Raw genomic sequence first — 26,856 nt, 5'->3', positions numbered from 1 at the left:
AACTTAAGCCTCTGTCATTTTTCTATTGGGTGAACTGATTGTTCCCAGTGGTTTTTAACAGGCAATTCAATAATGTAGGGATTTTTAACTGTACATTTCAAATCAAAATAACTACAGCACCTCAGAACAAGCTTTAAGAAACTAGAAGCTTCGACCATTCATCACCCTCTCAACAAAAGGCTGGTTTTGTGCAAGCAATTGTATCCTTTAAAACACACCTGTACAGGAAAACCTCTTCATAATGAAGCACGTTAACAAAGTTCTCAGGTACAGAGAAAAACCGTACCATAACCATGCAGGTTAAATTCAGATTCCAAGGGGAAAAGGATACTTTCTGTTTAGCTTTCACATCTGACCAACATGTTTCCAATGTGCTGATGAAAATGCCACATACCCAACATGCCAGAACAACAAGGACCCATCAGATCCTCCGCTGGCGAACAGCCCTTCATGAACAGGATGCCAGGCCACAGCTGAAACACAAAGTAAGCCACGATCAGAAGCCATAACACTAGGATTCCTGATGAATGGAAATCAGGACCTCAAAAGCTTTAATTTTTAATCCAAACTTAATGATAACAGTCCACATAATAGAACAGATTCTGACCTGTGGCCTCTTTCTTATGACCCCTGAAGACCTGCAGTTCTTCTTTCAGGTTACGGATGTCAAAGAGCTTACAGAGGTGGTCACGAGAAGCTGTCAGCAGCCAGTTGCCATTGAGATTCAGTTTCACCTCCATCACTGTGTTTTTATGAGCATGTCTGCAAGCAGAGAAAGGCAGATTGTTTGCCCCAATAATTATTTTTCAGACACAGAAAAAAACGTGTACTTTGCAGGTCACAAATATTCAGGTCAATAACAAAGGAGTTCAGGCTACTAAAGCAGAACACTGGGGCTTTCTGTGCAAAGGTCCTATGCTTTGATCCTGGTCTTTTGTACTTCAGAGCAACTGGTAGTGCTCCCTGAGACAGTTACTATGCATATTTCTACTGTAGCATCAGAAAGCTTTCATCAGCCAGATGAAACATCTCATTTGTTTTTCCATATCTCAATCTGAATGAGAACTGTGTGACCAGGAGGTCTACAAAGAAGGACAAAGTAAATTTAAATAAGGAATACATGGAAATTGCAATTTTCCAAGTACAGACTTGTCTTCATCTGACCTCTAGATGTTGTGGCAAGCTAAAGCACCAGTTCTATGTTTGAAGCAATTGTGTATGGCTGAAAAGATGTTAGGAAAAGAGCTAAGAAGAAAATTAAGAAAAAATTATTTTATGAAGTTAGCTTATATTTGAGCAACTCAAAAGTCTGTGGGCAAGAACTTACAGTGTGGCAAGGCTCTGGCCAGTCTTTGGATCCCAGAACTTGATGGGTTGTTGGCTATCTTTACTTCCTGAAACAACTAATCCCTTTGTTGGATGCCAGTCAACACATTTCACATCTGCTCCATGTCCTGTTAAGAAGATAAAAACCATTCATTTTGAGATTTTACGGGCACTGAAAAGACACTGAAAAATTACAGGGTGCACATCTTATAACTGTAATGTAAAACTGAATGAAAAACATCACAGAGCACAAGTCACAAAACATAAAATCAAACGAAAGAAAAACTCTTCCACGTTATTTATGTTGCATTCTTTTCCCAGTAATTGCTGCGAGCATCTCCTGGGACTGCAGCCTCAGATCAAGCTCCCTTCACCAAGAGAAAAATTCTCTAAAAAGTTTCTGCTCAAACTGGAACTGTTCTTTAGGCTTTGGCCCTATACAGTTAGACAATATTTTAAATGTAACACTGATGAAGCACTTGTATGGAGGTGGTGAGGGAAAATAACACTGTGACACTTTCTATGAAATACTGTAGAAATGAAAACCAGATACCTATTTCTTCCTATCTTATCAGTACTACCCTTTTGCTGTCCTGTCAGAAAATAAGCAAAGAAATTAAATAATGGACCTGAAAACTAAATTAGTATACCATGAAAAGAAACCTTACGAGATGTGACCTTTTATCAGGTCAGGATTCAGGCTTTTCTAATGCTCAAGAGTTAGGAGAGAAAAACTCTTGTGATATACTTTCCTTTCAAACTGACTGACTGACCTTGATAATCAGTGCTGCTCAGATGAGCTAAAAATCTGTCCAAAAAAGCGTCTATTCCTGCTGCATGACAAAATGAGGTTTCTGAGCTGAACTATAGGGGTTTAGAAAAGAAAAAATGAACAATAATTTCTTTCTCCAATCTCTCTCCCAGCCAGCCCACTTCAAGGGAAAGCCAACAGTTATAGTCCATCTCAGAAAATGAGGCAGCATGCAGTGACTGAAGAAAAAAGCAAGATGAGAAAGGAAGGGCTGTCTGCAACATGAAGGCACAGAGGTTATAAAATGGCACGGAAGAATGGGAGCGTGTTCCAGGAAAGACAAAGGGTTCCCATCAAGTCAGACAGCTCCCACACGGACTGCTTTAAGCAGCACAAGCTGTCTTAATAGAGATCTCACTTTGAAAAGACATTAAGAAGTGGTATTAGTTGAAATTTTTCTGAGGCCACAGAAAAATCAAATTAGAATAACCAATACACTTGTATCTTAAAATAAAAGTAAATTGCTAACACACAGAGCACTCTCTCCATCAAGTGAGTGCAAACTTCCTCCTCTCTGGAGGAAAGGACAGACAGGCAAGAAAGAGGTTCTTGACCCAAGAAGAAATGAACACAACTTTGGCAAGTACATGGAAACAACTTTAAGAACTGACTGATGACATGGATTAAAGAACCCCACTCTCCTCCCCCAGCCATAGCAGGCAGAACTGCCCTTGGAATATGCGGGGTTTTAGGGAAGAGCAGGAACGTCAGGTTCCAAAAATCAGTGTGCTGGGGTGCTCTGTGCTACCAATAGAGGGGCACTCTAAGATGTGTTTCCCTTCTCTCTGACTCCTCTGAAATTAGAGGTACTGTCTGTCTGGATTTGCTCTGACTAAATCTCCCTCTCAACTAAAACAGGAAGCTGAAGGCTGAACAAACCTTGCTTCCAAGGGTTTATCTGGAAGGGACAAGCCAGACAGTAGTAAGAGAGAAAATGCTCCTCCCTCCATAGTGGAGGGCAATTCATGCTTGAAGATTTCCAGCTGATGATATTCAGTAGGTAATTGTTATCCTGCAGTCCCCAGGGAAAGACAAGGGATTTTAATTCAAGGGCAAAACCAGGCCCTTACAGAGAAACATTCCATTACAGTTAATAATTGACTGAACTGTATGCAAATGTGTTCAGACTAGAATACTTCAGTCCCATCATAAATATGAAATAAACAATGCCCAGCAAAACGATAAAAAAACCCTTCCCACGTGGACTGGAACAACATTGGCCTTGCTGCTCGAAATAAAGACAATTGGGAATGGAAAAGCACAGAGAGACACAGGGCTACTCTGTTTGGTGGGAAAGAGTGCATCCAGAAAATGAGTGATGCTGGTAAAAGGCCATCCCTGGGTGACAGCTCATCCTGTGCAAGGCCTGGTTTAGGCTCTTCTTCTGAGACCTAACCTGAGTTAAGCCAGCCCAAGTATGCACCCTAAGAAGGCTCAGAATGGGCAATCTTTAACGGAGCAATTGAAGCACCCACCCTTCCAACTTCTTCAAAAGGGAGAGGCAGTGACAGACAGCACTGATGGGCTTCTGAGAGCCAGGTCTGAAAGCTGCCACCCACTAGGCCCAGACCACAAAGCTGAAAGGTAGTAAAAGATGCCAGGACACTCAGAACTTGTAACCAGAGCACATAAACCACTGGGTACACATCAGAAAGCTTCTGGCCATCAGCACATTAATATTAAACACAAGGACAAGAAGAAACTTCTACTGTTTAAAAACATAACCACTGTAATGGTTATGTAATCATATATATGATTAAACAGGTAACTGGCATTTCCTGCAGAGAGCACTCTTTCAACCATGTGCTCTGGATTAAGGCTACAGTGGGGGAAAACTGGGACCCTCCTTTGTAATCTGTCAAAGTGATCTATTCTGTCCTCAAGAGAGCCCTCTAAGACAAAGCTCTACATGAAATGGGATCATTACATACACTTAGCTCTTGGTTCCTAAAGCTTTCTCAAGAGAAAATAAATTCTTCCCTACAACAAATATGCTTTAAATAAACTATTCCCAAGGGATGAACTAACTCAGAACATTTACATAACCGAAATAACTCAACAGCATCATCTAATCAGACCTTTTAAAATTTCTTTTTTAATTGAAGTAACTGACACTGTATATTGCTTTTCCTTTTTTCCTGCTGATAGATGTACACACTACTACCTATAATGAGATAGATAATGCAGAAAATACATGAAAAATAACACTCCAGAGAAAGAGCTGCCTCGTAGATTTTACTTCATAGTTGTTTTCAGTTCTTAGTTCTGGGCTAAGACCTTCTCCTCTGGTACAAAACCCCCTTGTCACCAAACATCACACTCAGAAAACCTTAATTCATGCAAATCTCTACAGTTTATATTCCCCATTTGCTGACAACAGCTTTTGCTCAGTAACTTCAATAGTCACACACCTCAGAACTGCAGGGTGGGAATTCCTCTCTGAACAACTCTTGCACCTTGAGGCCCTACCTGTGATGGGCACAAACCTTCTATCACTTCCCTGTCTTGTAGGGATGCTTTATGGATAAATGAATTGAAATGTGTGAACTGCTTACAAGTCGTGGCAAGGGAAGGCCCATAAACCAACTAAAATGAAAGGCTGAAGGCAAAGATTTTGGTTGAGGAACTAAACCTATTCAAAATCATGAGTGAATGTCTAAGAATAAATACTAATTGTTGTTGATTTCACTTAAATTTTTTCCAACCTTTTAAAAAAATCTGCAGAAAACCAAAAGCAAGCATATGTAGTATCTTAAAGCTCAAATACAAAAGTAGTTCTCTAATGTTATTTTTCATATGCATAATAAAATGTTTTAATTGGGTGCCCTTAGTCATAATCCCATTAATTAAAATTGTTAATACTTCTAGTCAACTTCTTTCAAGGGTTGTTCTTTAAAAGACACTGAACAGAAATCCTGGATAGTGAAAAGCATAACAAGCTATAATAAGATTGAGTAGTAGTGTTTGATCAAATCAAGTCTGTCACAAGTCTGAGAAAGTACACATAATTTTTTTTTTCCTCTCACACTAATTTCTGCATTTATGACTTAGTGAATATAGGGTTGGTTTGAATCACTGTCTTCATATTACAGCCTATAACATTTATGTATTTTACAATGTAACTGTACAGCAATTACAGATATATCAGGTTTATTGCTGTAGCTTAATTTTTCTCTTTTATATCCTTTCCCCTAGGAATTAGCCCCATTCTGAAGGCACATAAATTGAAAGAGAATTTTATAAATGATACTGTAGAATTTCTAGATCCTTCTCAGCAATTATGTGGATGTATATACACATACTCAGATGCCACTCTTAAGGCAGCTTCTTACATTTTAACATCAATGTTCCAAAGAAAATGGATATTTATATCAATATATATTTTAAAGAATTAACATAATCATTTAACTACAAAATACTGTTTCTCATTTAGAGAGAATTCTGTTTGCTTGGGTTTATTTTTTTCAAAGACAAGTGGTTCTCTTATGCTGTTTTAAATAGCGAGTAAATTCAGCTGTGTATCCCCCACTTGGACTGGTCAGATGGAAGCGTTTTCGTCACCACACAGTGACATACACAGTATGGGAAGGTGAATCCCCAAAACAACAAAAACACCTCTCAGAAGAGCAGGGTCTTCACAGGGGATTATTTCCAAGGGATCTGCAAAGAAACATCAGGTCTTACTACCACACAAGCTATGGCTCTCCACCTCCAAAAAAAGAGAGGGCAGGGAGGAAGGGACAGGAAAGAGACCTGCAAGTCAAAGATAATGGAAACAACCACGTCAGAAGAAAGGTGTTCTAAGTTTTCTACATAATTCCCTTTAACCTTACTTTTTGCTTCCAGCCTACTAAGCAATTGGATTATTCTGCCTGTTCCATTTTTATGCAAGGCTTTTAAAATGTTACCTGCTGGTTCCCCATTCCCCAGAAGTTCCCTGCTTCCCTGTACAGCTCACTTTGGGACCGAACACCTCACACCTCCAAGAACCTGGGTGCTGTCCTGATCACACCGACCGAGTTGGCAGCAAGGGTAACATATTTAATTCCAGTAATTTAGTGTTCTTTGCCCTATCACACTATGTGAACTGTACTCCTCCCAGGAGGTGTCCTAAGAGCTCTCGCACTCCCTCTTCTCCACCCCAAGAATGAACAGCACAGAAACCCTCCCTCTGCAGATACACAGCGTGCTTATGCTTTTTAGCATAACGTGGGAGCTTGATGCATGAGAAAATAAGGGAAAAGCTCTTTTCAGTCTTCACTGGATTAAGAACAATGCCTCCCACCATGCTTTCAGATCTCTGTCCCGTGAACTCAAGTTTTATCATCCTTGGTTTGCTCACAGTCTTTCTCTAGCTCTCTCTGATAGTTTGTTAAACTCGTTATCTAGAGACAGCAGAGACTGCTATATTTGATCTACCTACAGGGACTGTCTCCTAGATCATCAGTATTTCTCTAAATCAGTAGCAGAATGGGACATAATTCAGCTTTGTTTACAAATAATCTTTTTTTTTACACTTCTACCATCATAGTAAGTTTTCCTCCCAGACAAAAGCTCTTGTAGCAGGACAGTTTATCATCTGTGAAATCTGGTTAAGAAATAATAATACTCAGTAAACATTAATGAAACAGGTGTGATTAAACAAAATTTGTTTTCCAAGATGACCCAGAACAGGTAATCAGTGTTCCCATAAATGAGTTTAGGATTTGTATGTGCTAGTCCCAAACTTACACTGCTCAGTGAATAGTCTGAGTTCTACAGAACCCTAGCAGAACCAGCAAACAAAGTTTAAACAATGCTAGTTGTGTGCTTGCACAGCTTGGTAATAGCAAATGCACTGTAAAGAATAATGAGTAAAGGTGGTTGTATTACATGTAATTACCAGTAAAGGCATGTAGTGATCTGAACTCTTTACATCTGTGGAAATTCAATTACAGTATCTTCTGTTAGGGCTTAAAGTGAGGGGAAGAAATGCAGCTGGGTCCCAGTGAATGTGGGAACTGGTCATGCTGGGTTCAGTCTTTAACTACTCACATGTTAAACTTAGAGGGAATTTTTAATTCTTCCATTCACTGCAGCTGAGCACTTCCTAAAGTTGAAATTAATTGCTTTGAACAGAAAGAAAAATTACAGAGCTGAAGATGTCTGCTGTCTTAGATTTGTGGTGTCAGGTCCTTTCTTTTTTAATCACTGAGTATGTTCATGCTTGAGTCTACACCCACTCTAGAGATACCTTTCCTTTTAGACGTATTTGCTTTTCTGTAACTCCTGAATTTGTTTCTGAGCGTTATCTTTACTTACACCCAGTCAGGTTATTTATGCTGTAAAACATGTCAGCACAGAACAAGTCTGAGAGCAGGTTGTGCAACAGCACAGCACTGGGACCAGCATCTGTAACATGTGAAGAGCTGTTTAACGTTCTCTCAGAAGTGAGAACTAAGAAAAATCAACTAACTAACTATCCACATTTCACAATTTCTAAGCATAATACATGGCTAAAGTCATATCTAGATTGACCACAGATAATTATCAACCAAAAGTTATTTTAGTATGTGAAAATATTATAAATTTTTTTTACTAATTTTGCTTAATCAGTGTCCAGATTTTTTAACTTACCACCAGTTTCATGCACTTACCAAAACCACCTATTTAAATCATTAGGAGCATCTCTGTCACAGGGAGATCACCTATGTGATGATGTTTTAAATGCAGCACAATGCTTACTGCAATACACCACTCGTTATTTCTAATTAAAGTCACTATTAATCTTAAAGAGGAAGTCATCAGGAAGCTCAGAGCTAGCTCAGGAAAAATGACAGGAAAAATAGGGCAGAAAGTGTCAAAGGAGAAGATACACCACATTAAAACTTCCAACACCACCTTATTCCAAACAGAAATGTGAGTGCTTAGCAGTAATGGCAGCTGGATTCAAAGACAAAGGCAGGTTTTCCTGACAGTTAAATTATTTATGAAATGCACACTGGATTCTACTTTGCACTCAAGCACACTTATCTATTGAAATTCTCATGGCATGTCACTTATAATTTCTTTGCAGGTATTTATGAGAGAATTAAAAGGGCTTTATTAAACTGCAAGAGGTAGAACTTTTTTTTTTTTTTTCTCCTCATTACATTATCTGTAAAGTAGCTGGGACTAGATGTTTTCTTTTCTGTTAAAAAATTAGCCAGCCTACTTTGAAAGCAGCAACACACTTGCTTTTCATTGACAGAAAATATTTATTTACAATGGTATTTACATTTAATGATAATAAAAATAAATACTGTACAAAAACATTAAAAATGAACAGCAATTGTAAGAAAAACTCTCATGCTTCATAATATTAACAGTTGACAGGAGCGAAGAAAACACTCCCTCAGAGAGTGTCCCACAATTTTCTATTGCCTTCTTTTTTTCTTTTTTGGCACCTTCCTTTCAAGTATCTGGCACTAATCACTGGATCTGACAGACCTTGCACTGGCTCTAACAAGTGTTTACTGTCTTTAGCCACCAGGACTGATCTCACCCAAACACAGCACAGCACAGAACAGGGGAGAGGTACAGCTGTGTCCAAGAGCAGAACGTGTGGTCCTTCAAGGCAAGAAAAAGCAGGAACTTAACAGATGAGAAATTCAATTATCTTGTCAATTATTAGCCTGCAGTTTCCATAGATTTGTGGCTTTGTATCTGGGTACAGAATCAGTTTTCTGGGCAGCATGTTATTTTGTAAAATTAGACCAAAAAAAATCTTCACAATAAAGTGTTCCCAGTCAAGTCCTCTGAACATGAACTAAACAAGTGTTTTGGAGTCTGCTCATAGCCTGTACCATCAACTTAAAAAAAACCCAAACCATAATAAATGAATCTGATTAGAACACCAAATGAATTGAAGACTCACAATGATATCTGAAAGTAACTATTGAACTACTGCTCAGTCAGAACATACACTTATATTTGATGAACTGAGAACAAAGTGAGGCAGGAGTTAAAAACTGCTGCCTGAAGCCAAGCTTCCAGTAACTGATGCAATTTTAAGATGTACTTACTGATCCTTGAGTAGCTTCAGTGGGGTTTTCTAAACACACACCTAAGAAACTAGTTCTGCTCACTAATTACTGGAAATGTTGACTGCTGTGGTCACTTGCTGCCATCAGGGAGTCAAAAGCCCTTCCACCTGCAGGTTTTTGTCAAGCCTTTGCCTGCTACACGTGTGTGAAACACCGCCAACCAAAGCCAAAGTGACAGTTTTACTGAAACTACAGTGAGTAACTCAAAGGAGGAATGTCAAAACACAGTATTGATTCAGACATGGTTTTAAATTAACTTGAAGCTAATAAGGAAACTTTGGTGGTGCATCCTAAAATTCAGCCTGGCGATGTAGCGAAAGGAGGAGAAAGGAAGGAAATCAGGGGACACTGCAGAGTTTAGTAGCAGCTTGCCTCTAGCTCTGTGCTTTGACCAAAATTTCAGTCAAAGTTGTACGTGGCAGAGTCGAAGTACTTAGTTTCCAACTCAGGGAAGAGAACAAGGATTTCTAGAAAAGCTAAGAGCATCAATTGTTAATCATTTTCATTGATTACTTCCTTTTACATCCTTCTGGATGTTCATTTAAGTTCTGCTGGCAATTATGGCTGTTGCAAGAGAAAAGCATAGTCCAAATACCTAGTTTAGAGGTTAACCCAACTTTCAAACCCCTGTGTAGCCACATGAGGGGAGCACACTCTCAGCAAGCTGCTAAAAACTAAGAAAAACATTTGTGGATCCCAGCAAAAGAAGTTACTAGAAATCTTTTATATAACTTGATACACCCTTACTGTAAAGTGAACCCAGAAACTTTTATAAAAACACCCAGCATGAAAGGATTACCAAGATCTTTCAGTCAACTTAATTTTCTTTGACTGGAAGAATAGTTTTTAATGTGTTTTTATGGTTCAGAGGGCAGGATCCTACCTTTTTAACATCCCATTGAGAGGAGAGTTACTATTGACTCTCTACCAAACAAGTAAATTACTTTTAAAGACAGGCATGATCATCTGGCCAGACACAGAGGAACACTTGTTCAGCCAGCTGCTCATTCTAAGTGACAGGATTTTTGCACAAAAACCTGTTTTTCTTCTTGCTAACCAAAAAAGCCATGTAATCTACTTTTGACAGTCAGTTCACCACTACGAAACATAAGTATGAGCTCATTATCATTTCAAGCAAGGAAATAATGAGTTAAGGTACACAAATGTCAGGAAAACTATTTTCTTTGGTTCTAGGGCAAATAGTGCATGACTGAAAATGTTCTCTGCAGTAAGTGAAGCAGCTGGCCCAGGGGTGAGGGAGGGGGACAACAAGAGAGATTATCAAACTTTATATAGACTCTAGCACAAGATTTGTGTCAGCCAATAATCCAGACAATTAGCAAGTGTAAGAGATCCAAGAAGGGACATGGAGACAGAGGTTCTTTCGTTTTGCAAGGCCACCAAGGCTGAGCAAACCAGGGAGCAGCTGAAAAAAACTGCTGGCAGAAAGCAGAGCACTGAGCTACAAAGCACTGCTCCTTCTATGCAGAGGGGAAGCTGGACAGACAGCAAAATTCTCATCTCAAGCAGAAAGGGCCAATTTTCAAGAAACTGAAATATGAAAGGGCTGTAAATTATGGTGACAGAAACACGCACAATGACCAGAGTACCATGAACGAAAACAGAAAAAAATGCAGCATGTAATTATCACACAGTGACTTACAGACAAGTCTAACCTAGTGGTGATCTCTGGGATAATGAGGAGAAACACAGCAAAATTAAAAATATAACAACCTCAGAGGAAAAGTGTAACTGAATTGCAGGAGCCAAACAACGATTTGAATAGTGTTACAGAAACCTAAGAGAGATAAAACCTTATTTCCTCTTATTTTCTTGACTTTCCTATATCACCACCACATTCACGGACTAAGTCCTTTTTCTTGCCACCTACTAATTTTGAAATTTAAGAAAATCTTTTCCCCTTTCAGATTTAAAAATAACACTGTAGTTCCTATTTAAGTAGAGGAACCCAAATTTTTTTTTGTTTCAGTTCTAAAAATAGGTCCCCCATTAAGCAACTGTTTTGCAGTGTGGCTGTACAAGTATCTATGAAGCTCTCTAAAATTCCACGCATCCTCATGTCTCATTTGAAACTCCACAAGCACATGAACAGATCCAAAGTAAAGCTCTGCATATGTGACTGAACAGACAGACAGGAAAAAATATGGTGTTGAAAACCTACCAGGGATTTTGTGCAATAAAACCTAATGAAGGGAGAAATATCAACAGGAAGAAATGGGATACAACAATCCAAAGAGTATTTAAGTAACTCAGATGTATCAAAACCAGAGAGAAAAAATATGAAGAACATGTAAAGACAACATACATGGTTATGAGAAGAAGGCAAAGGGGTCCATCACCACTTTAAGTGGGTTTCCAAACAGAAGTCCTGGCAACAATTTGTGGAAAATCCTCACATTCATTTACTAATGTCACACACAGACGTGGACAAAACAAGAGGTATTTGATTTAAAGTGCAGGGGGAAAAAATGCTACTAACATAAAAAAAAAAAGAAAAAGTGTGATACAGGTTTCCCATGACACCATAATTAAGGGACTGTTCTTTCAAGACCAGAAGAGAGGATACAGAAATCAAACACACCCCACCCCATTATGGATACATGAATACTTCTTTGTGCTTCTGGAAATCACTACCAGTTAGATTGTTTCACTGCTGACTTCAAAGGAATAAAAACAGTAGACAAGACAGGAACAGGGTACTGGCAGTATGTGTGGTGTTTCCTTCCCTCTGTGATGCATGTTATGGCTGAATTTGTATTTGAATCTACAGATACATGCATCGAGTAGCATGTTACAATTTCCCAAAGTAAGGTAAAGGAATGATGCAGAAGTTGGCAGGAAGGAATCCTAAGAACCTACTGCAACTGTAACTGCAGTGTATGTTCTCATAAAGCAAGCAGAACCTTCATGGCAAAAAAATATTGATTAGAGCAGGGAATTTACTCCTAAGAACTAAAAATATTCAATTCAATGCTACATCTACACTTGGAGCAAATAACTCCTGGTGTTATTGCACACCCTTCCATGTTAGCACCAGAAACATTTTCTAGTATTTCAAAATGAAAATTTTCCAATTAGATAAACAGAAACTTTGTTAGTCAAAAACACTACACTCTCAGGGAAAAAAAAAGTTAGTCTGAAGTACTTTTTGAACTAACTTTACAACAGAGTTTTAAAAAAACCCTTCAATAATTTTATACAAACTTCTAGAAAATACATAAAGCCAAATTTCTAGAGAATACATTAAAAAATCAAATGACATGGACAAAACAATCCAAGACAGAGAATGTCCATCTATCTGTAAGGCCACACAGATCAGAAAAAGAAGCTGTCTGACCATCTCTTCAGCAATGCTGAGAAAAAAGAAACTTCTCAGTTTTTCTGAAACGATGATCTTGCCTGCAGTATTTTACCTCAGTCTTCTTTGTTACAGTACTAGCACAACAGGAGTAATACTCACACTACAGATTTTAATTATTACCATTGTGGAAACAGAAGTTGGCAATACAAACAAGTGATGTACGGGACTTTTTCCCCCCTGGATTTTGGAGCGGTTGTTCTATGAAACCACCACCACCAAAAGACATCTGCTCAGCTTCAAATCTGCAGCTGTGTAAAAATGTGGGTGTAAACCACCAAAATAAAAACACCAACTAGATAACAAATTTAAGATTAAAGGTGAAAGAGAACAAGTGTTTATGGGGCAGATGTGATTCGGAAAGAAGCTCTTTCCTAAGGAATCTTTGGATTTCTCTCAGTGCTTTCTGTAGCAGCTTTTAAAATTTTCAATCTTACACACACCAAAAGAAAGAAAATACAAAATATCTTTCGAGTCTCAGATATGTACAGACCAGTTCCCATAACCACAATGAACTGGGTCCATACCTGAAACTCCAGTGACAGGAGACAAGCTAAAGTGCTCCAGGGAAAATGGCACACTTTTGCAAAATAACTGGAAGAACAAAGTAAGTAGGTTGGGCACAAAAATAGTGAGGTGGGGAGGTCATCACCACTATAAATCTGCTCTCCACCCTGGAGTAGAGCTGATCTGTGCTCTTCCAATAGAACACCTTTTACAGTGCTGTCTGTGCTGCGTGGGGATGGCTAAGCTGAGGAATGGGAAAATGAAGTATTTATCTTCTACAAAGTCAGGCTTTAGAAAGCTTCTGTAAAATAAAATTACTGATAAATTGCATTGGTGCTGTGGGGGAGGCAGTAAAGTCTCCTCTTCACTTGCACAGGTGAATTTCCCCACATAGTTTCATAATCATAGACCAAAGCAAGATGATTTTTTTGAGAGAAGATGGTATAATTTTTGTTTCAGAAAGGCTGGGTAAGAGCATGCCATTGCTACTGAAGTAATACACTGAAGAAACTGAAAAATCAGAAATATATTTGTTGGCAAAACGATGCAAGGTAACAGCTCTGCCAAATTTACATTTTGATCTTTTAATATTTCTGTTAACACAGCAACCCTGTATTGGGAAGCAAAGTGCATTTTTAACCTTAAAAAGTTAACAAAAAAAAAAAAAAGGAAGCTTTAACAGGTATAATCCCACATCAAGAGTTTATTTTCAGTGCAAGTAAAATACAGATATTGCTTTAGTACACAGAAAACACCTTCATTAGGCTGGTCTCTGTTTTTGGCATACGTACTCCCCTGTGGATTATCTGCTGCTGGAAGATGCAGTTTTACAAATGTCAGTGTGTTAGGAATGTGACCAACTGCAACAAGACTACACTGGAGAGAAGGTACAGCAGGGACAGAGAAGGCTGGGAAACACTTGGCTCTAGGAACAACAGGCTCTTCATCTCCTGAGACACTGCTCAGTGGCACTCCCTGATCTCTGGCTGTGCCTCTGGACCAATGCACCTCTCACAGAAACCTCTGGGGTTTGGTTCTGCAGGGAGATGCAGTTTGCATGACATACATTCTATGGCAGAGCAGCAGCAAAACAGTCCTGCTATCTTGTACAAACATGTAAACCCTTACAGGAAGTTTGTCTATCATACAGTTTTAGGAAGGCTTTTCTGCTACTGTGTGAATGAAGAGAAACTTTTTTTTTTTTGGGGGGTGGAGAGGAACATCTGGTCAGTAGAACATGTCACCTAAACCAGCAGCAGGGTTTGCTACCTTGCAGATGTCCAGTTTGTAGTAACTGGGATCCAAGAGCCATGGACTGCAACAAACTGAAAAATTAATTAACTTTTCACTCCTAAGCTTGAGTCCTCCTTTCTGTGCAAGGATTGCAAAGAGTAGACACATCAGGAAAAGCATTGTGATACTCCTCATGTCTAGTAAATGCAACATCAATTTCTAAGATTTTTAACATGGCACTTTTAATTTAAAGTTAAATTCAATTCTAATTTAAATTCCTCACATTCAGATACCAATACTGAACTATGTTTGTTAGGTATCTGTGATAATTGCTGCTGCTAAGTATTTTTCAGGAGAATTTGTCTCATGCCTACTCCTTACTTGCAAAGTAAGTTAAAGTATGTAAACTTACTTGCAAAGTAAATAATTCCAGCTTGCAAAAAAAGTTAAAAACCTTATTCAAATACCAACATTCTGTTGGAACAAAAGTTATTAATTTGGTAAACACAGATGATGCACTGGGTTAAAAACAGCTGCTGCTATTTCTAGTAAGTAATTTCTGTGGAATAGCTCCCCATTTATTAGAACCTTTTCTGAATTTCAGTCAACTGCTGTGGTTTGCTACACCTGTGGGAGTGGGGACACCAGAGAGGACAGAGTTCTGCAGCAAATAATGAAGCTTCAACCACTGTGCAAAACCCAGATTAATTGCCAGTCTTTCCATCCAGACTCACTGGGAACAGAAATCCTCGTGGTGAAATGGCAGACTGAAACACACACGGTAAGTGCTCTTAGGGAGAAGGACCGGATAATCCTTGAAGAATTCCGTGATGCAGGGAAAGGAAAATGGCAGTGGGAGAGCAGCAGGCAGTGTGTGCAAAGCCTCTGAGACAGCAGGGTGTGTTTTTCAGCCAGGAAATAGTGGCTCCATCTCAACAAACACGGCTGGCAGGATTGCCCCTGCTATTTAAAGCCTCCACCGCTCCAGTTTTATAATGTGATCACAGGAATTCTGGAGTTTAATAAAAGCATTAAAATTCCTGATTGCATTTTTAGAAAAGCCCTGTTTAAAGCTGTCAGCAAATGTAATTAACACGTGCTTCAGAAATGACACATCTAACACGCCTGTGACTGAAACGTGATTGGAATGATTCCTTTTTACTCCATTCCTTTAGAAGCAAAGGATACTCCTGACAAGCTGGGAATAGCGTGAAACAAAGAACCTACCTTTGCCCAAAGATCTCCAGAATGTAACTGCAGAGCATTCTTAATGTAATAAAAGAGCAGTCTGATTTAATTTAGCTTTTTACGCTCCTAATCTTAATACCATGTGCTCACTTGTAAGCCTCTGGAGAACAGTGACTTCCAAAAGGAGAATGGTAATCCACAGAAATCCATATTCATCAACATTATCAATATTTTTAAGGACTAAATTCAGCAAAGTAGCCAAGAGAATAATGATTTTCAGAATGTATGTACTGCGAAAGAGAAAATGCTTTTAAATTCATTTTAAGTAGGTGAGGTCCTGCTAGGGAAGCAACAAAGAATTATTGTTGGTTGAGGATTCAAGAGTATAAAGCAAGATCTGTAGGGAAAAGGCATCTACATCAGCTGACCTAAAATAAGCAAGTTTCTGCATCCTTAGGAAAGGTTGGTGTGGCCTTTAAAAAAAAATCCAAAACCAAACAACAAAACCCAACCCTTTTTTCTCACTACATCAGCTGCTCTAAGTAAAAACATTATTTCTGCCCATGAATTATGCATGGATAAGAAAGAACAGAAGGCAGATGTAAAGAAAAGGCAGGATTCTTCTTGACCAGGCACAGACAGCAACCACTGCACCATATCAAGCTGCACACTCAGTCAATCCTTAGAAAATAGGAGACGTCTTCCTAACAATTTTAAGTACCTATGCTACATACAAATATGCTTTACAGCTGTCCAGATTGTATTTCCCACGTGCAACTGTCCCTTTCTCTTGATTTGTTACAATTCAGATGGAGGAATTTTATCTACAAATTTTGAAATGTGTGGTTACTCCTTTCTAAACTCATCTGCAGAAGAAACACCTGAGCAAATCTGGCCAGTACTTTTCATGTTTTAAGACAAAAAAACTTCAAATATTTATTAACTTTAAGATAACTGCAGTCTCAAAATACTATTTAATAATGTGCAGTAATAAATAATTTTAGTTTACATTAAAGTCAGCCAAGATCTGGATGAGGTGTGGGTATGAACAGTGAAATATACTCTGTAGATCAGCTTTTACTTGAAAGAAAGAGATGAAAAAAAGATTCTCCTACACTCATTTCACCTGGATGTAAAAGCTGATATTTGCAAAACACAGCAGGTCTACTTATTGCCACGTGCAAACGTGACCTAGAGAAATGCATCTTCAGGAACATCAATGCACAAGGACAACCCTAGGCTGCCCTAGTTCAGGGAGTAGAGCATTTACCTAAAGCTCTCTTTTCTTGGTATTTTTCTTGTCTTTTAAAGCAAACACTTTCAATCTAATTGTGCATGTGCTTTAGAGCTTTCACAACACTACTGGCACGATCTCTTCCAAGACCAAATCATTTTGAAACATAAAAGAAACCAGCAAACAAATATCAAGGTGATAAAATGTGCCACTGGGGACCATTATATAGGTTTTTATATATCGATATATATAACAATTATATATGCAAACATAACTGTTACATATACATAGTATATGTAAGTATTATTTTACCTCACTTTAACTACATAATCAGCAGGAGCTCTGAAGATGCTGACAACACACTGTCACACCTTCCATCTTCTTTACAACAAGTTTTTGCTGCTTGTGAGACACCAGGCAAGTTCTGAAACTTGTGATGATTATGTCTAATATATGATTAGTCACTATGGAATGAACAAACATTTATATATCTGAAAAAGAGATCCACTAAACATGAAATCTTTCCAATCCAAATACTGTGCACTTCCTCAAGCATGTTAAAAGCTGGAAGAAAAATGAGCTAAAACAATAAGGAACTTTTGATAGTGTCTTGAAGGCCAGTTCCTTATGTCCCATATACCAGTGGACAGCTGAAGGTAACTAAAAATTACATCACTAGGATTTCTGGTTCCTTGGTTTCTCTTCTGGCAAAAGAGGGGAGGTCAGTATCCTAAGATCACAGGAAAAGTCAGGCTCAAGGAAACCTCAGAAGTCTCTTGTTCAACCTGCTGCTCAAAGCTATGGGGTCAGACTAGGTTACTCAGGGGTTTATCCAGGTTTATTTTAAAAACCTCCAGGTGCAGAGACTGCACAATACCTAGAATTAAGCAAAACTCTCACTCTTCTACTGCACTAGTATGAAAAAAGGTAAAAAAAAAAATACACTGAACGTGAGATCATCTCTGCCGTGAAAATAGCCTTTTAAATGTATTTTCTACTGGACTAGAAAAGGAGATAAACTAAAATATTTTCTTTTTCAGAACTTTTAATTTTACTATAATATCTATTTTTATTATGGCAACATGCCTGGAACATCGAATGAGTTTGAACTCATTTGAACTTCTGGGGATACCCATTAAACTTGTACTTAAGTGGGAAATTACTTACCTAAGAATACTATCTATACATCAATCTGTGCTATAGATCTCCAGATATAAAACAATGGTGAAAAATTTCTTTTCAAAGAAAAACATTTTACTCTGTGCTCTATTTTGGGACAAGTTTCTCCCACAGAAAGTTGGGGGGTGGGGTGGAATATCAGCTCTTCCTTCAATTCAAAGATGACTCTCAGATTTTTTTAATCCTTTAGTGCAGCGATTATTTATAAAACCAGAAAGAATCTCAATCTTTGATGAAAAATAGATCTCAAGGAGCATTAGGTCTCATGCTAAGCAAGAAAGAACGCTGAAGTCTTGCTGTGCGAATTCTGGGGATGGTAAATGCTTATCAGAGCTACTCCTTCCTTAAGACAGAGAAAAAAATAAAGCAGAATAGGGCTATCTTGGAGAAGAGAGAAAGAAGTCAGTTATAAAGGAAAGTTCAAATGTAAAGGTATTGTATAATTATTTAGACTTGATTTCCCCAGCATACATATTAATAACAGACTGGATGCTGAGCTACATTTTCAATTCATTCTACTCTCTGTTTGAGAACTAGCTGCAGTTATTACAGCAGTATTACAGTTACTAATTTATATAGTATTATGACTCTCTTTAGAGGAAGGTTTTTTTGAAGTGATGGAAGTTTAGAATGTAAGATTTTAATATAACATTTAAAATATTTTCCTGCTCTATCACTCTTAAAAGGCAAAGAAGAAAACCCTACTGTATGTATGGTAGAAAATACACATCTGTCAGCACACCAGCAGCTGGGCTTGTTTTTTACTAAAAGGCATTTTCCTCCCCAATATTAAGCAGCTAAGGCAACATATTCCTCCAGCTTTTTTGAATGAAAGTTGTAAGTGTACTCTCTGAGACCGTGGTGACTTGGTAGAAGCACATATTGGAGTGCAGTTCTAGTTAACTTTCAGTGTCTCAGCTCAGGCTCATGGTAAGTTCCCTTTAAAAGATAAACTGGTAAGCAAAAAGGTTCATACAAAATTTCTGTGAATGGTCAAAACCAGACAAAGATTACCTTCTATCTTCAATAACAGTATGTGTAAAATACTTGCAGTTCTTGCCTTGTCTAAGCCAGAAAATTGATCTGCAGTGATATAAGCACTTCTCGATGTGGCTGTACTTACATCTGGAATTGCTCTACCTACCTACATCTCCACTGGGGCAAAATCAATGCATACACCATATGAGAAACACTGGATTTAAAAAATATTGCATTTTAAAAAAATACATAACTAACCCATTGATTAAACTGTTCAACGCAAGCCAGAACTGGGCAGCTTGTGTAATGTACCAAAATCATGCCTTGCAGAACTACAAATATCAGATGCTTCCACTGAGATAATAACTGCAAGCAGTAATCCAAGCTGTCTGGGATGGAAGAAGTGTTAAACTTAGTCTGTGAAACTTTTTATACGATAAAAATATTTAGAGAAGTTGTAGACTTCTCCTGTACAGCCATACTTGTCATGCTTACAGATGTGCTGCTGCAAAGCTAAGACATTTAACAGCCCAAACACTTTCCAATTAAAACAAAAACCCACCTCGTTAAAATCCTTCCTACTATAAAATATGAATATACAAAACTTCCAACAGTTACTTTACCTGTGAGACACATGTATACTTTCAGCAGCAAAAATCAAAATGTCTTCCCTTTAGAAGTATTTTGTTTTCAACAAGGAGCCTTTATCTGCAAGTAGCAGAACTAAGTGACAATTTGCATTTTCACTGTGAGATAAGGATCAGTCACTTGGAATGTTCTGGCACTGAACTTTGAAAATGAACCCTGAGTACGTGCTTGCATGCTTACTCTACCCAGCTGCTATCTGCAGAAGCATGCAGCACGTGTGCCTTGCTTATATTCCCAAGTGAAGGAATCCAGAGCCGGCCTTAGGTCTGAGGAGCAACTTTAAGATACTTCACCTTTAGAGCTGTTACACTGACAAAACTTAAAAGAAGAAAAAAAAGTCCATATTACTTCTTAGGGACTACTGAACAACATAAGGAGCTTTAATTGGGTGGTCTGAACAGCTTCCTCCCAGTTACACTAAGAATGGTGGCATTGTTCCTGTAATAAAACAGCACTGACTCGGGCACCCACCAACCAAACAGGGATTAACAAGAGAAGGTGCCAGAGTCTGCCACTGGATGGGGCAACCCAAGATGTTCATACAGATTGGGGAATGAGATGCTAGAGAGCAGTGCTGTGGAAAAGGACCTGGGGGTCCTGGTAGGTGACCAGTTGGCCACGAGTCAGCAGTGCCCTGGCAGCCAGGAGGGCCAACCCTGTCCTGGGGGGGCATCAGGCCCAGCATTGGCAGCTGGGCCAGGGAGGGGATTGTCCCACCCTGCTCTGCCCTGGGGCGGCCTCACCTTGAGCTCTGGGGGCAGTTTTGGGCACCACAATATAAAAACAGACATTAAGCCATTAGAGAGTGTCCGAAGGAGGGCAACGAGGATAGTGAGGGGTCTGGAGGGAAAGCTGTATGAGGAGCAGCTGAGGGGACTTGTCTGTTCAGCCTGCAGGAGACTGAGGAGAGACCTCACTGTGGTCTTCAACACCCTCATGAGGGGAAGCAGAGGGGCAGATACTGATCTCTTCACTCTTGTGGCCAGTAACAGGACTCGAGGGAATGGCTGGAGCTCAGTAAGGGGAGGTTTAGGTTGGATATCAAGTTTTTCACCAAGAGGGTGGTTGGGCACTGAACAGGCTCCTCAGGGCAGTGGCCACAGTATCAAGGCAGAGTTTAGAAGCATTTGGACAATGCTCTCAGGCACATGGTGTGACTCGTGGCGTGTCCTGTGCAGGGCCAGGAGTTGGACTTGATGATCCTGATGGGTCCCTTCCAACCCAGCTTATTCTATGATTCTCTCCATGCTCATCTTCCAGAAAATACAGAGCGTGTTCCTAACTCTACTCCAACACATCGAGTCTCCAAGAATCATGACACAGAACATAAAATTTAAAAGATATTATGGGTACCATTATTATACATACAGACACTCTTGGCACATTCTACACAGTCCACTTGTACCCAAGTGTGTCATTCAGCCATAAACCCCCTCCTGCCTCTTCTCTGGTTGCTCCAGCAACTGAGGCTGCTCTGAGTTATCCCCACAACGCCCAGAGCATGATTTGTGAGGTTCCATCACATCTCTTTCTCATCTCCATGCTCAACATTGCCACCAGCTTTTCCCAATCCTTACATGAGCTGTTGTTTTTATTTTTTTTTTTCATACTGACACAGCTTCCACACTTTCCTTCCATTCCCTATCCTTCTTATTTCCAGATACCCTTCACCCAATTTTTTCAGGATTCTTATTTATCCCTTTTCTCCTGGTCTGCTATACAATCCCATTTCAGACAGTCCCCAGTTTCAATTTTGACTCTGTGTCTTCCTATAAACGCAATGTGTCTTGAGCAGGACCAGCTTTCTCATGAGAAAGTAATGCCAGGCAGGTATGGAAGACAGAAAAAAAAAAAACCACCATCATATTTTAGGGATGACATTTGCAAGCTCTCTCCCTATCTCCCAAATGATAAAACTTGTTGCCAAGTGTCTCACTGCTCAAGTCAGAATAGCACTCAGAGCTAAATGTAAAATAACAAGAAATAACTTGAGTATGTAGAATTTAAATGATGCAAAGAAAATACCAAACTCTTTGCAAAGTCTATGCTTACCTAGATGCACAAAAGCTTTTAGTACAGTAACCAGAGGATATGAAAAGAGAAAAGATGAAAAAAAAATTAAAAAGTACTCAGTTCAACCCACACACAAAAGAAAAGTGGTGTTAAGAAGCCTCCAAGGAAAGTTTTTAAGGACTGATATGGATTATTTTCAGCAAGAAGTTGTGTTTTTTGATTTTTTGTAGACTTCTACCATTTATTCTGAAATAAATTTTATTTTATTTATTTTATTTTATCTCTTGTCTCTTAGGAAATGGTATGTCAAATAAAAGATTCCATTAAAAATATAATTAATGAAGTGCCCAATTCCAAGTATTTATCCACGTAAGACTTTATCGGAGATGAGTTACTAACATAACTGGCAGAGGGCTAACTCCAGATGATTTTTGTTGTTGAGAACCTTTGCTATGACAAATACTGGTGAGTAGATACCAAGAAATCACCATCCTTAATGCACCCAAGCCTGTCTCCTTTTCAACAACCACACTCGTGCTGAGAAAGGAAGATGGGGACCATCTCAGCATCACCATCGAAATGCCTCTGTAGTTCAGGATTTTATCATTAGTATCAATGTTACCCCCTTAAAAAAGTTCTTTTCTTCCTCCACAACTATGAGCAGGAGCTGGGGACAAAGCTCACGGCTCCAGCAGTGGCACTCACTGCAGGTGGCTCCTGACTCCTGCAGAGTACTGTGCCATATGATGGTTAATTCCACATGAAGTCACAACTGAAGGTAAGATCCTTACCATTTCTTGTGCCTGACACACGAAAAGCCCAGCCATTTGGAGTGCAGCTGTACCTCAACTGAGTTAGTGGCAACTTAGCCCTCCCTCCATCACCAGCTTGGCTTTGGCAGCTAAGATTCACAAAGATCAGAGACCTGCAACACCAGCTGCAACACTAAAACTCACCAACAAAGAGGAGACTGAATTGGTCCAAAACCAGCATTTCAAAACAGCTCATCTTTTCAAGTTTGAAAATTCAAGGACTTTCTTTCTCTAGAGTCATATGGCTGGTGCCAGTATCAGGCAGGTCTCATCTCATCCTTCTAATATTCATGCAGGGATGCCTCAGTAGAGCTAGAAGACCTATCAGAGATACCTGAAATCCTAAGAGTACAAAGAAGCAACCCTCACACAAAGCTGAAAGTTTAAACAGTAGGTCTCCTTACAAGAAACACAGTATCAACATACATGCATTTCTGGAATTTGCTGAGTTTTCTCTCCTTGCTGAGACAAGGACAACAAAAGAAAAATCTCAGATAAAGGGAAGAAAGATGGAAACAGCAATATCAGGATTTTTTTTTTCTTTTAAATTATCCAATGTAGAGTTCAATTACATTCCAAGAAAAGGGAAGAGTTTCAGAAGCCACTTGCATCAAGGGTAAGAGCTGGTTACTAATGTATCTTTAAGAGCAAGGGACTGAACTGAAGATGTAGTTCCTTTTAACTATGGAACTCATCTATAATTTTAAGTCAGGATTTGCAATTTGACTGAGTAAAAAACTCTGCAGAAAGAGATCCTTCACTTTCAGGCAAAGAATACAAAGCATACAATAGATTTAGACAGCTTAAGAGACTTCACGGTACATTATTTGCTAATAAAGATCTGGGAGTGGAGTAGAAGGAACAAATAAATTCTACAGCTATTTAAGTATGATTAGATGTACAGATATCTGTGAGCAGATGAAAAGTCTGTTTACCTGTGACTTCTGCATGTAATACATATGTGTTATTTTGTAGGTGATGGTGGTAAGAATTACATGTTGTTACAAACTGCAAATTTTAAATCCAGACAGAACATAATGAAATCTTGATTGTTTTTATGTTCAAGTTAGGATAAGAAAAATCTATTGCCAAGTCTACCACGTTGGCTGAAAGATCATTTAGTGTATTACTCTACCTTAGAGACAGAAAATAAAAAAACTTATCTACAAAGTATTTTAAAAAGCATGGGTTACCATCCCTCAGAGAGCTGCGTGGAGTTATCCTCCCCAAAAGACCTATTTAAGGCAGGCAACCTTTGAAATCCTGGGAACATAGTGTTCATCTACCCTTCAGAATAAAAACATTACAGTCATCTCAACCACGCACTTCTATTGGATTTTGGGTGACTGTGAAGGGAAGGAGAAGGAAGGATAGTGGAACTGAGAAACCCAAAATGTATTTGTAGCCTCGTAGCCCACGGCATCACGCTGAGAGAATAATTAAGGAATCATGTGTTTATTAATGATCTACCCAAAATATTCTCAGGGACACATCAGCCCAGACCCAGAGTCACTGCCACAAGGAGAAATCAGAAATACCATTAATTTCTCAATAGAAATAGAGGGACATGAAGATTTGACTGCATACAGTTTTTCACTGGATGTTTTCAGCACTACCAAAAGCCATCAATGTGTATGTTCTTACAGAAATGTTCATGTCCTGGACTTCACTGCAGCTGTTTAGACAAAAGACCTGATAGTGTTTTATTGGAAATGCCTTTCAGAGGAACAGATTACTGTAGTGAAAAAACCATGTTGCTATACTACAGCCTGTTTTCCAAGTCTTATTTTAGCAAGAACTTTTTTAACATCAGTGAAGTTTCTACCAGTGTATTTTGGGAAGTGCATCAAACTGCACTTGCTACCATCAAGATGGCATCATGCCAGGAATTAACATAGGCAGAAGCTTCAAAATCAGGAGCACAGCACTTCTACTTCAAGAGAGAAGCCAGACTGGACCTGGGCTGTGGGGAAGCAAGCAGGTAAGTACCTGACACTCAATGCCATTTCCCCCACCTTCAAGTTCTTTTAAGATAATTCACTGTAATTATTTAAAGATGGTTCCCTGAGGAAAACATTGTAATCCTATTTATTTCTTTAGGATATTAAAAATGAGCCTGATAACTCTGCACGTACCTCTAACAAAATGCTTAAACTCCACCTCCTGTGTGCTGGAAAGTCACAGTGGGAGAAACAGCAGTCAAAGCAACATAAACCAGTGAAAAGCTGGACAGCAAAGGGACTTGGAGACTGAAGAAAAGAGATCCAGAACTTCTGGCACTATGTATGAAGGACCAAACAGGGTGTCCTGTTTATCTTCATTTTGACAAAATAAAAGTAAGCTGGAGACAGTTAATAAGTGTATCTTATACAGCCCACGTATTCATGGGTTAAACTACTGAAAAAATGCACAGCCTGCTACAGACAGCTGAAAAAACTCCAGGAAAACCTTAAGAAGTCATCCTATGTAATTTACCACTGCTGTCTGTTTTTCCACTACTCTTCACAAGACTAGAATTGTTGCCTCAGACCAGTTTTAAGGGGACCATTTCATTAAATAACAGGAATAATTATAAGCTTATTCCACAGTGCAAGCAAAAGGACCTGTACTAAGTCTACAGAGTTTTGTCTTTTCTGTATCAGCATATCCCAGTAACTTTAATGCTCTTTACAGAACTGCTTTAAAAGCATTCCTCAGCATTAAAATCCTCAAATCTGTTTTTTAAAATATGTTCCTTAATTTGTTGTTGAAAAATCAGTAGGAATAACAATATTATTGACATATTATCCCCTAAGTGCTAATCTTTTTCATAAATACATCGGACTGCAAATTGGTAGTTACATTTGATTTTTATAATTCAGTGTGATAACCTGAAGAATACCTTAATACATGCAGCAAAGCTCTGGATCTAAAGGACACTGTAGAACCCCTTCAACTTCGCAGCACCAATATTATCCAGAACTGCTGTATGAGGTGTGAAAGTGGGAAATAAAAACCATTCCTCAGCATGGTATTTGATCTAAACAATTTCTGTACATAATGAAATCCTTTTGATGTAGTGGTTCTAGAATTGTTATTTACAGATCACTAACTCTGGATGGCAATGGCATGAGTTTTTACACAATCTGAAGGCTGTACTAAGCAAAGTATTACAGGTCACACTTCTAAATATTTAAAAGCAGAATGTAAGTGGAGAAGCCAAAAGCTGAGGATAAGTATCCTAAAGCCATAAGCTCTAAACTCCAAATAACAAAGTGAAAGCTTGTGTTTTCCACCAAGAAAACGACTTAATTGTTAACAATCCAGCTCTTTCAAATAAGTCTTCTGACCATACTTAAAAACAGTATTAGAGACCAAAGCCAAATCAAACCTGTATGTTTGCAGAAACATCCTCCCAACTATCAGGGTTTTTGGTATTATTTTGCTTTGTTGTGGGAGATTTTTCTGCTGGTGTTGTTTGGGTTGAGGTTTGGGTTTTCTTTGCTTATTTGACAGCAGAAACAAGGAATAATCTGTCCTGTCCAATTTTGCCCAGAGATGTAAAGTTCTCAAACCATTTCCAATTTATGCAAAAGATGAAGTGTGAGTAGATAATGAGTAGAAGCAAATGTGTTACTTACAGAACTACTGTGCAAACTAAAAATAGTATATTGAGATATATAAACTGTTAGAAATAAAAGGATAATTCTATTTGAGGTCTAGTCATAGTTACAATGCTAAAGCACACAAGATAAAGGAAGAAAATGTAATGCAAGTTCTCTTCTTCATAGTCTAAATTAAATGGTTTACTTCTACTTTATGCAGAATGTTGAAAGAATGTAGAAGTGGAGGGACTTCTGTAACCTCGACTACTCTGCCTGGAGGCAATCCCCATTCCCTCCACAAACCTGGAGGAGGGTACAGAACGTGGTTAGTGCAGAATGATTTCCTTGTAAAGGATCGAGCAAAACAGTCCCAAATCTGTCTGGGGCCTTCCAGAGTAACAGCTGTAAATGATATAACCTGGAAATCTGCTTGCCAGGTCCTGCAAACACAATCACCATCATGTCTATGCACACATGCTGTTAAAATATCATCACTGCAAGAATGCAGGAGCCCAACATCTTTGCAGAGCAGCAGTGTTTAAAAGTAACATAAAGAGCTTAAGATTCAAAAGAAACAGGGAGAGCTCTACTTCATAAAATATGGAATGCAGGTCCAAGTTTAAGGCACAATTAAAAATAAAAATCCTTACTTTAGGAAAGCACAAGCTCACACACCTAAAACTGAAAGCCCATGTTTTTTATTGCATACCTTCTTTGCAGTTTATCTGCAAGTCTACAATCCCCAATCTCATAGCAGCTTTTTAATATATTCTCCTGTTAAATTATGCACCTTTGACATCTTCTGCAAGAAAGGAACAGCTGTCAGAAGCTACTGTTATTGCTCATTAAGATTGCAGCAAGAGAAGGAGAAAGCTCAAGGCCAGTGGAAAGGCACCAGAA

The 26,856-nt window shown here is 38.7% G+C and overlaps 1 protein-coding gene across 6 annotated transcripts in view; it reads right to left on the bottom strand.

The window, feature by feature from the left end:
* The window catches only part of WDR33 (WD repeat domain 33), a 67,873-nt gene that overhangs the window by 17,227 nt on the left and 23,790 nt on the right, over nt 1-26,856 (bottom strand). For 3 of the 6 annotated variants that reach the window (XM_017826268.1, XM_017826270.1, XM_017826269.1), the window contains exons 8-10: nt 1,328-1,454; nt 608-762; nt 395-473 (exon numbers count right to left, since the gene is read on the bottom strand). In XM_017826268.1, coding sequence (XP_017681757.1) covers nt 395-473; nt 608-762; nt 1,328-1,454 — 361 coding nt within the window. The other 3 variants (XM_017826272.1, XM_017826273.1, XM_017826274.1) reach the window with 3 other exon arrangements.

This window comes from Lepidothrix coronata, unplaced genomic scaffold (genome assembly GCF_001604755.1).
Source record: "Lepidothrix coronata isolate B3197 unplaced genomic scaffold, Lepidothrix_coronata-1.0 Scaffold125, whole genome shotgun sequence".
In the NCBI taxonomy this organism is placed as follows: domain Eukaryota; kingdom Metazoa; phylum Chordata; class Aves; order Passeriformes; family Pipridae; genus Lepidothrix; species Lepidothrix coronata.
Note: the sequence above shows the minus strand (reverse complement) of the source record. Positions and strands in the feature narration are given on the sequence as shown.